The sequence below is a fragment of the Nannospalax galili genome, unplaced genomic scaffold, assembly GCF_000622305.1.
Source record: "Nannospalax galili isolate Female #2095 unplaced genomic scaffold, S.galili_v1.0 scaffold559, whole genome shotgun sequence".
NCBI lineage: Eukaryota > Metazoa > Chordata > Mammalia > Rodentia > Spalacidae > Nannospalax > Nannospalax galili.
In genome coordinates, this window is record NW_008343479.1 from 2,676,699 (window position 1) to 2,688,567 (window position 11,869).

General features: G+C 39.4%; 1 protein-coding gene across 1 annotated transcript in view; it reads right to left on the reverse strand.

Annotated features, from left to right (window-relative positions):
- Window positions 1–11,869, reverse strand: part of P3h2 (prolyl 3-hydroxylase 2) — a 193,273-nt gene that overhangs the window by 38,265 nt on the left and 143,139 nt on the right. The window contains exons 4-5 of the mRNA XM_008839688.3: window positions 7,096–7,285; window positions 1,313–1,444 (exon numbers count right to left, since the gene is read on the reverse strand). Coding sequence (XP_008837910.2) covers window positions 1,313–1,444; window positions 7,096–7,285 — 322 coding nt within the window. The remainder of the gene's footprint in view (window positions 1–1,312; window positions 1,445–7,095; window positions 7,286–11,869) is intronic.

Consider the following 11,869-nt stretch of genomic DNA (forward strand, 5'->3'; position numbering starts at 1 on the left):
AATGAATGGAAACTAAAGTTATTTGAGTTACCAAAGTTTACCTATGGAATATCTAAACATATTATAATACAGTCTAATGATGAACAGTGGAAAATATAATCCATATGGAGGAAAAATTGGCAGCATGAATCAAAAATACAAATGAATAAATCATTTCAACCAGTAACTGAACTTCCAGATATTTATCCTGTAGATATTTGTGCAGAAATGCATGTAAAATGTTATCCACTTGAAAGTTCACTGCAGTCACAAAAGGTTACCAACAACACAGTAGCTTCTCAATGAGAGACACATAAAATAAGTTACACTACAATGACATGCGGGCATAAAGAAAGATGAACAAGGAAAATCTCTGTGCACTCATATACTGAAGTTAAACCATATAAAATTGCCAGAATTTAAACATTTTGATCTAAAATATGGTAATTTCTTAGGCCTAACTTACTAAAAGAACATCTGGTATGTATTAAGTAACAAGCCCTACAGAGAATATTATAAATAATACTCTGTCTTTGTGCAATAAAGGGGAAATGAAATTATGTGAGTATATTTATTGTTCATGTACAACATTTTAGGAGTATAAGAAACTCAGGTAGAGGAAGTAAAAGTGGGTTGTAGAGTCAGAAAGAGGGTAGCACTTTTATGATATTAATTCTCTGGACCATGTAAATGCATTCCTATTAAAAGTAGGCTGAGTGGCTAGAGAGATGGCTCAGTAGTTAAGAACACTGCCTGTTCTTGCAGAAGACCCAGGTTCAAATCCCAGCATCCACATGGCAGCTAACAACTGTCCGTAACTCCAGTTCCGGGGGATCCGACAGCCTCTTCTGTCCTCTGCAGGCATTGCATGACACAGGTGCACTTACCTACATGCACATACAGGCAGTACACACATACACATAAAAATAATAAATAAAACGGGGGATCCCAGCCTCTTCTGTCCTCTGCAGGCATTGCATGACACAGGTGCACTTACCTACATGCACATACAGGCAGTACACACATACACATAAAAATAATAAATAAAATATATTTTTTAAAAAAGTGAGCTGAAAAAGAAGCTTAAAAGTTGAGAAAGAAATTGTGTAGTGTAACATTAGGAAATTATCGTACTATTAAAGCATATGTTGCCTATTTCTAGTCTGTCTGCTACTCTTGTGCTGAGCTGCAGTGACGTGGCACGAGGAAGGAACAGCATAAGCCTGCACTGCTTCAGCAACGAGCAGGAAGAAAGCAGAGGTCGCAATCATGAGCAGATGCCCACGGACAAAAAAGAACTCCCAAAGGTCTCCACAGATGATCCGCACTTTACCTCTGTAGTAGGCAAACTGCAGGTAGTCGTAATGCAAAGGAAGAAAGTTCTCAATTGGTGAGAGGCGGCCTGGGCGAGTGGCAAGTTCCCTCACACATTCATGCTGACAGACCAGCACCTGCATGTAGTGATCTGGAAGGCAAAGTGAGAGAGAGATGTGTCTTTGGGGCTGCTGACACCACATCAGAATCAGAGCATAAATTCTAGAGGGGCATGCTTCAATCATGCACACTCAAAGAGAACTCTGAATCATTACTCTCTGGTCCGAAAACTTCAGACACAGTGGCTTGCTGTATCCTCGCTAGTGATCAGTGGACAACATTGTGTCCTGAGTTTGGCCTCCTGAACAGCATTTCACACACGTAGCTGAACATGGACTTTCTCATCCAGCAATTTCTTTTTGGATACATCGGAAAACCTGAAGTGTCCTGGGACTAGGGCTGGGTATTCACATCCTAGTGATGTTAAGAAGCCATTCAGAAAATGGAACAGCTATGCATTTGTGGCGTTCAGCAGGGGAAAGGGAGAAAAGCTTCCTTTGCTTGTCAAATTTTTCCTAAAGGATAAATAAAAAAACATTTCTTGACATCTGTTGCTCAAGTTTACCCAATTACAGATCAGTCCATCACCTGGACATTGCAAGATTTAATACAAAAGATACTGTTTTAACACAAACTGGTGAAGTGGTGGAAGGGATGACAGTTAAAGTAATCTAATCAATATTTTCCTTTTCTCCTTGCTCCTTCTATGATTTCTGTACTTTTACTTAAAATACAGCAAGGATCCTCAAGTGCAGGGGATCTCATGTCCCTTAGCTCTTGGCTCTAGTTCATCAGTGCCTGGGCTTAGGGAACAAGCAGCAAATATCACAAGGAAAATCCCACCTTCCTTTTGCTTGAGTTCAAATTTTTATAGCAAAGATGGAGGTAGTCTTTTCCAGAGAGAGAGTGGTTCATTTATGCATGGGCCAAGTAGGTTCCCTGGAGAAGGACAATAAAATCACCTGACCTCATGGTTGCACAATTCTCTGTTTATTCACAATTCATCTTGGATCTGGACGATACCGTAGAATGACATCCAGGACATAGGAAGAAAGGGTCCATTCTGGGGTGGGGGTGGTGGAGGAAAATATGCCAATTCCCACAACCTGGCTAACTTGGACCCACATGGGATAATTTCAGTCCTCTGCTTTACAAGCATAGCTGGGCGAGCCGGGAAGCATATGTTCTTTTTATTTGTCCTGAATGTTAGACATGAACCACTAGTTGTGTTTCATCTCTTAAGGGAACAGGAAACAACCTTCAACTGTTCGCTTCCACCTCACAAACTGTAGTCTTCTTTACCTTCCAGCACACACTTCTTCAACGACAAGTGACAAGAAAATGGACATGTGGAAAATGTACCCACAAATAACTCAAAATCTGAAGAAAAATATTTTTCAAAGCAGTGAATAAATAGCAAATAAGGGTAACAAAGATATCCTTTAGGGCTTTGCCAAACAGAATTGGAATAGGAAAAAACACATTAAGCAGCATTTGTGTTTTCCCAGCTTTTAGGCTCTTCTAACTCTAAAGTTCAAGCACTACGGTGTTCTAATCCAGTCTCTATTTCAAATGCCAATTTCACTCCAAATTTGGGCATAACAAGAATGTTTGCAGTGAAAGTAGTCATTAATTTTTGTTAGTTATATTCTTCATCTTCTTTGATTTCAAATGGCTTTTGAAATTAATATATTTTTATTAAGTTTGAGGCTAAAAATACTTGCACGGGAATACTTTACATTTTTCCCATAATAAATTGAATATATTCAAATTCTCAGGAGGTCTTATCATATATTCTGTAATTGGCAATGTTTGGATTGAACCTGAGAGGCTATGACTTATCTTAAAGCTCCTTCACTAGGCATTGTGATTCAGGTGATGGCAGTGGTGTTAAGAGCAGAAGAAACTGGATGTGGAGACCTTTTTTCTTTCCCAGAAGCCAATGGGCTTTGGAAACTTGACTGTCTCTAAATACTAACCCATGGAAAATTGTCTCCTTAATGGGATCTGGGACACTTGCCAAAACTTCTACAGAACAGGTGCAGAAACAAATGTGGAGCTGGAGGTAGGGCACATGTTCCATAAAATCACAGCATTAATGAACCATTAATACAATAAAGAAAAAGCCAGGCCATTCCCCCGCCAAAAGACTGAGAGTAGAGAAATACTTAGTAACTACACTGTAAAATACACGTAAAATTGACTTCTAAAAGAAGACTGCTCATAAAAACGCAAGGAAGTTAATGGGGCAGAAATCCAAGGAAACAAAACTTTTGAAAATACTCAAAATAATTCATGTCAGTGTATTGACTTTAGGTGACTTGAATTTTTGCTTTGGGCAACAGGGGTACTTCATAATTCGGTAATTTGATGTAGTGATTTTGACCGTAATAGATATATTGATTCGACATAATTTATAATCCACAGTATCATAAACACAGAGCATTATTAACCAACTTAATCTATACAGAGCTATTATATAGCTCTGTCTTCTCCTTTATTCTTTTCATTCACCAACACATTCATTTAACAATATTTATTAAGTACTGAGTATCTGCCAGACCCTGTACTTAGTTTGAGGACTGAACACTGAACAACATAGGAGGACACTGGCCTAGTGACCAGAAAATATCGAGAAGGTTTGCAAGGGGAGATGATAGCAGCATACCAAGAAAGTGAAAGAGGTGAGAAGTCAAGAATGAAGAGAGACCGAGAACACACATATGAAAGGTTATTGGTTTTTATATGAGTGGAATGCAAGCCAGGCGAGGGCTGTGAAGTATAATAGCACTGCCGATGCAGAATTTGAATTCTGTCTGTTGTACCCACAACTGATCGGCATGTTAAGAACAAAAAGGAGGTAGTCACAGTGGCTTAGCTAAAATGTAGTGCTCATTTAAACCAGGGTGACAGCGAAAGGATGGAGACCCACAATATGCTGTGTGGAGCATCTTTCATAGTTTGGTAATAAATCAGATGGAGTTAGGAACTGAAGTTGGATTGAAAAGCAACATTCGATTTGGTTTGAGTTACTAAGTAAGTGTTTTTACGGAGATTTGAAGACTTTGGAAATTAGGAGAGCACACTGACTTTAGTAATTTCTATGTCAGTTGAACATTATTTTACACGTATGTATATCTTGGAGAAGAGCATGTTCTCAACAAATGATAAAGATTTGTTATTGTTATTTGTTATTGACTAAATTACTCTTTGCCTAATTTTTAATTATGTAGACTTTAAAAATATGGGCACTAAACTCAGTAAAGCCCGGGTTTGGTTTCCTGTTTCACTTTAGCCCCATCACTAAATCTTTCTGAAATACAAAATTATCATTAAAAGAATGAATAGGAGCGGAGTCTCATCAGTAACGTGGCTGGTGGTAGAAACAGGGGAGAAGTGTATGAGCAGTCTGATGGGACAGTCATCACCTTGGAGGCTGAGCCTAGAGATACAACAAAGAACATCAAAACCAGCCCTTGGCTAGGGAGGTCATAGGTCAAATTTTCCTGTTGTGATGCTGGCATCTACATACTCATGGCTATATCTATAGGTTAGTGCTATATAAAGTCCTCATCAGAGAAGTGTTTTACTGCAGCAGGCAGTGGGATTCAGCTATATGGCCACTTCCAAGGCCCAAGAAACACTGTAGAAGAGGAGGCAGAAAGAATGGAAGAGCCAGAGTACAGGGAGATGTACCAAAGCCTGTCAGCTGGACATGACATAGCAGACACACTCATGAACTCACTGCATTTGTTGATACCTGCACAAGACCTGCACATAATTAGGTCTGACAACATTTCATTATTTAAGAGGGAGGGGTTCCATGATGACCCACCCCTCCCCAAAGAATCCTTGACAGTTGACAATTGTTGGAGGAGAAGTTATCATTTTCTTCAGCCTTGTAACCACAGATCTGTTACTCTTGCTACAGTAAATAACTTCCCACCAGACTCAGGCAATGCACTGTAATTAAACTCAGTTGGTCACACATTCAAGGAAGACATGAAAGTATGGAGGGGGCTTGTTGAGAAGAGAGGATGAGAGGGGGGAAAAGGGGTGAAAATGAGGAAATTCATTATATAACACTAAAATAAAGGGATTTTGAAAACATCAAAATCAAAGTCCAAGACTCAAAAGACAAATCCCCTAACAAGAAGCATCTGATGCCTATGAGCCAACCACTACAGAACGGCCACGTGTCCTTGGACTGTGCACCCAGAAACAGCCCTGCACCCAGTGCTTTACCTGTCAGGGGGCCTCCTCAAGCCTTCCCTGTGCCAGCTCACTCCAAAACACAACTGCAACAAGATATTCTGCTGCAAGTGCTATGCTCACGTCTACCCTAACTGCCAGCAGAGGCAACTGGTGCAGCCATGCTAACAGCTCTCACACAAAGTAAAATGAGTTCCCTCTGTGGGCCCACACCTCCCATACAGGGTAGCGGTCGCCACCTGCCCATTCCCCACAGACCAGGGGCTTCAAAGTTTCCATTTCATTGACTGGAACAGTAATAGGGAGAAAAGGGCCAAGCCTGGTGGCACAAGCCTATAATACCAGTTACTCCAGAGCCCGAGGCAGGAGAATTGCAGGTACAAAGCCTACTAGAGCTAGAGAGAGTTTAAGGCCTGCCTGTGCAACTCAGACCAAATCTCAAAATAAAAAAGAAAAAGAGGGCTAGAGAAATAGCTCAGTGGTAGAGTGCTTGTCTAACATGCACGATACCCTGGATTCAATCTCCAGTATCATACATATATACATATACACAAAACAAAGGTGAGGAGTGGTATTTTTATGTTAAAATTGCTAAATAAGCAGTATTGCTGCTAATAAAAATTGATAGGAAAATTACTATTAATAGTAATTTATAATCTTTACTAATGAAAGCTATTATAATTTTGTATATAAAATATCTGAGATATTTTCCATTTACCTTTTGAAAAGCAGTTTGGTTTACTGTACCCATGTATATGTGTCTTATTTAAAAGAATTATTTTTCTATTTTCCCCCATGTTTTGTTATACTTACAAGAGTTTTACCTTTATCAATACTATATAAATATTCTCATGAACTTTTTCTGACAGGTTTACTTGTTACATTTGTATTGTTAATACAAATAGTTCATATTTAAATATGATGTACAGGAGAGCTTTTTCCCATAAAAGGTTAATTCCTCAATATCACCAATTACTGCATATCACAATTATCTGCTATTTTAAGACAACATTCCTATATATAATAATCTGGTGCATAATTGTACATACAGTACTATACAAAAGGGTTCATTATTAGATTACTGTAATAATGAAAATACAACCATTTCAATATTCATCAGTAAAGACTAGCTAAATAAACTATGAAGTTCACATGTCATGGGAGATTATCTAGTCACAAAATACAATAAAATGAGTTCACATGTACTTACATGGAGAAGTCCATATTTTGTTGCTAGGCATAAAATAAAATAAAATATGTTGAAATTAAATACCTATAGTATTTTCCTACTGTGTATCAATAACATAATTATAAATCAATAGAAAATATTTACAAATACATCAGAAAATTTTGGGAAGAAAAATCGTCAAAAATGTAACCATACAAATTATCAACAGGAGACAGGATGGAAATAAACACGAGAGAGAATCTTTAACTTTTTACAATATTTATTACTATACTATTAAATGATCAGAATATAGTTTAAGTGTATGTAGCATTTTTAATAAGAAAAGAAAAAATAAGCCTTACCTGCAATTGCTTCGTAGAGACCGCCTTTATACCCCAAGTATTCATACTCTTCAAATCTTTGAGGCCCCTCACACAGACTTCGGCATTCCATATCTTCATTGAAATATTCCCTTAAAGCTTGTTCAAAGTACTTGATTGCTGCTTCAAAGTTATCGGCCTCATAATGTTTAACTCCTGCGCTGTAGCTTTCCTGCGAGGAAACAGAGCAATTCTGTCGGCAACGAGTGGGATATACACAGACTCATGATCCTTCAGGAAGGAGGGCAGTAGAATCTTGTTTCAGAAGGTAAAGACAGGACTCATTGTTCAGTCCACTGCAACTTCTCTGGGTTCAGATAAATGTCACAGAAAGGATGCTTAGTGAGCAAGTGGACTTCTACAGCATCAGTGAATCTCAATCTTTCTGAGCGTACATGAGGGAGGGTTTTCTCATCACTTTGCCTGGAGGTATGGATATGGAGCAGCAGCTGGATAGCAGGTATGGATGAAAGCACCACCACTTCTAAGTCTTGTCCACTTAATACCTCTTCCATCTAAAATCTCTTTATCATTTTTCTTGGCAGTATTTTGGAGGTTACACGTTGAGAACGGTGATGCCCCGAAATTGGAATAAAACACAAAAACCCTTTGCATAAGGGATTTAAAGTAGTATTTTACCCTAAAAAGAGTTCTGTAGCTTTTTAAACTCCAAATTGAAAATTGTAGTAACACTGGACAAACTTCTAAATTAGGAGATGGGGACCAATGGTGTGGCCCTGAACTGCTCACATTGGCTTTATTTCCAGGTGTAGAATAAATGTGTTAGAAGTCAGGTGCTGTAGCCCTAGATCCTAAGATGGCTGAGGCAGTAGGATTATGGAGCTCAGGAGTTAGAGGCCAGCTAGGACAACACAGCAAGATATAGTTTAACTGACAGACATCTAGAGAACATTCCACACAAACACTAACGAATATACATTTTCTCAGCAGCTCATAGAACAGTCTCCAAAACAGTCCACACATTAGGATGAAAAACGCCTCAACAAATATAGAAAAGTTGAAGTAACATCCTGTATTCTTTCAGGCTGCAAAGAATAAAACTAGATTTCAACAGCAAGAGAAACTATCAAAAGCACAGAAATTCACAGAGATTTTAAAAAAAACCCACTAAACACGAATTGGGCCATCTTTATCACACTCCTTTCCCTCAGGCTCAGGGAATATCGATGGAGAGGGTGGGCACAAAGACTGTAGGAGTGAGAGTTCATGGAGGATTGGGGTGAAACGGCGTCTTCTGGATGTAAGAGAACTGATGTACTCATGACCTCACAACAGCTGTGGTTGTGTGTATAAGACCTGCACAAGCTCAAGCCAGTCAACATTCCAGCATGGGGCAGAGGGGCTCATTAGGCCTCACCCCTTACTGAAGAGCTATTTATGGTTGATGGCTGTTAGGGAAAAGAGAATCAGTTTTCTTTAGGGATGTGATTCCTTGTAGAGAGACCATGATCAACCTGTGAATGGTCCCACATCTATGTGTGTATAGATAACACTAATTGGTCTCAGTGGATTATGAAAAGAGAAAAAAGACACGAAGTTGAGGAGAGGAATATGTCTATGTGTGGAGGGATCAGGGACCTGAGAAAGGTTGGAGGGGGGAAGGGCATAAATATGATCAAAATATACTGTGTGTACATATGATTGTCTCAAGGAATTCATGAAAATATTGTATTAAAATGGACTGCAAAAAACAAATAAAAACAAAAGAAAAATCCAAAACAAAAAATGGACTATAAAATTAAACAGATCATTCTCAGAAGAACTATAAATGACTAGGAAACATTTAAAAGTATGAAAAACATCCTTAGCAATCAGAGAAATTCAGACTAAAACTACTTTAAGATTCTGTGACAGACAGTATGACTTACATCCCATCACTAGATGGGTTGACTAGACTCCAGTGGACAAATTCACACTGAGGGACATTCGTGTACAAATGCCTAATATGTATGTTGAAATACATGAGGTTCAGTGGGAGTATGGGGGAGGGATAGCTGGGGGAGGGGATCTAAATTTGATTAAGAATGGTTGTATGAAATTACAAAAGCTTAATAAAAATGTAAAAAAAATTGATACTGTCTCACCCCAGTCAGAATGGAAATCTTTAAGACTACCAATAGCAACAAATGATGGTGCGGATGTGGGGCAAGTGGAACCCTTATACACTGATGACGAGAAGGAAAACTAGTGTAGCGACTCTGAAAATCAGTCTGGAGGTTTCTCAAAACACTAAAAATAAAACTGGTATATGACACTGCTATATCCCCAAAGTATTTTACTATACAGACTCCCAAACAACCATGTTCATTGCTATACTATTCACAATAGCCAGAAAATAGAAGTAGCCTAGAAATCCATCAGATAAGGGTAAAAATGTGGTACATAAACAAAGCAGAATTTTATTCAGCTATTAAGAAAAACAAAATTATAAATTTTTCAGGTAAATGGATGTAACTGGAAAAAAATTATACTGAGCGAAGTAAACCAGGCCCAGAAAGGCAAACTATTCTCTAATATTTGGATCCTAGCTCTGATTCTTTATTTAGTTGTGTTTTTTGACATGGAATATCTGGGAAATCTAGGAAACTAGAGAGGGGGACATGGGGAGGAGGATGCTTTAAGGGAGGAGAATAGTAGAGCACAGGTAAAAGAAAGATAAAGAAGGGAAATATTAGGAGTGGAAGGTTTACACAGGGAGGGGAGGTGGGGGGATTGGTGAGATGGGGGTATGCAGAGACAATTAACCAAAATGAAATGGGGATGAAAAAGCCACATGGAAACCTACTAACTTTTAACCAAATTAAAATCACAAAACAGAGACTAAGGGGACTTACCCTGCATGACTAGATAATATTGCACCTAGAATATGTGGGCTACTAAACAATATTCCCCAGCGCAGGTGTGTGATATCTCTGTAAGAATTGGTCAGGGAAGCCCCAGAAGCCCCCCGAGCCAGAGAACAAAGAACTTGTCAGTTCTCCAGATTGCACACCAGAACCAAAGGACAAAGCTCTACTGCTGAACTGAAAACACACCTTGGATGTAAGACATAGAGAGAGCAAGTTGGCGTTGGGCTGGACACTTCCTGCTGGCTACTCCCAGAAGGTGCTATCAGCTGCTGGGTGAGAAAAGGCATCAATTGTCTTATTCAGTTGTGAACCCTAAAACCAAAAAACTACCCTACTGGGAAATGGTAGCAGGATTGTTTGTGGGTAAGCAGCCATCCTCTGACTGGATTTGAGACTGGCTCCATATCAGGGAACCCATGCTTGGTACTGTATGCCCAGTTAATAGCCCATGCTTGGGAAGGTTGGGGAACTTATCACTATTGTTTAAACTGAAAGAGCATCAATCTGCCTTCTAATTTCTTGTTATATCCATAGAAAAAAAGCTACTTGGAGATCCTAGCAGACAACCTGAGAGGGTGGGTTTGGACCTCCATCGGCGTGGCAGGCTCGGATCTCAACAGACTGCCAAAGAGTTCCTAGTTCTGGCCTCCCTCTGGCCTCCACCTAGCAAAGGGCCTGAGAACCCAGGAGACTGTCTGAGAGACCCTGGATCCTGCCTCCATGCGGTGGTGAGCTTCCCCTAATTGCACCATATTCATCCCCCTACCCAGGGTTTTGTGAGGCCCCTCGGAAAGCCCCAGGGCAGATCTGGCTTTGGTAGGCTAAGGCTGAGATACTAGCAGACAGGCTGAGAGGGTGAGTTCAGACCTCTATCTGTGTAGTGGCTCTGATCTCAGCAGACACCAGAATACTCAGTTCTGGCCTCTGTCTGGCCTTCCTCTGGCATAGGGTTGAGAATGCAGGGAACTGCCTGAGAGCACCTGGATCCTGCCTCCACCTGGTGAAGGAAGCCTGAGTGTACATGACTGGAACCTGATTTAGGCTTCTGTGGGTACTCCTGAATAGTTGATCTGAAGTCATCAGCTCCCTCCAAATTAAACCTGAGAGAACCTGAACCCTGTACCAATCAGCTTTACATAACCAATAAAGAAAGGTTCCAGGCACCTGGATAATACAAACAGAAGCATACTTCAACTTAATTCTCATATCAGAATCATAAACAACAAAAGAAATTCACATGCCAAAACCACAAAGAAAGAATAATAAAATGGAAAGCCAAAACATTATGTCCCCACCAACCTCCACTAATTCTGTAGAAGAGTTCTTCAAGGAGAACCCCCTAGAGATAACCCAGGACACTTAATTTAAAAGAACAATCATAACCATGATCAAGAAATTCAACATAACGAATTTAAAGAGCACACAAACAAACAAATCAAAGAGCTAAGAGAAGATAGGGATAAACTTCTGAATGAATTCACAAAAGAGAAACATTAAAGAAAACTCAGAAATGAAGAAGGAAGTGCAAAACTTAATAAGCCAACTTGAAACAACAGGGGAAAGCCTCACGGCTAGAATGAATGAAATGGAAAACAGAATATCAACACTGGAGGGTAAAGTTTGAAGAATTGGACCACTCAAGCAAAAATTATGGAAAATTTTTAAAAAACCAACAACACAGGAATGGAATATGCAAGAGATGTGGGACACTATGAAAAGAGCAAATCTACAGATCATAGGAACTGAGAGAAAGGAGAAGAATTTCAGGTTAATGGTGTTGACCAGATCTTAAACAGGATTGTAGAAGAGAATTTCCTGAAATTAAGGAAAGACATCTCTGCACAAATATAAGAAGCACATAGAACACCAAATAGACAGGATCAGAA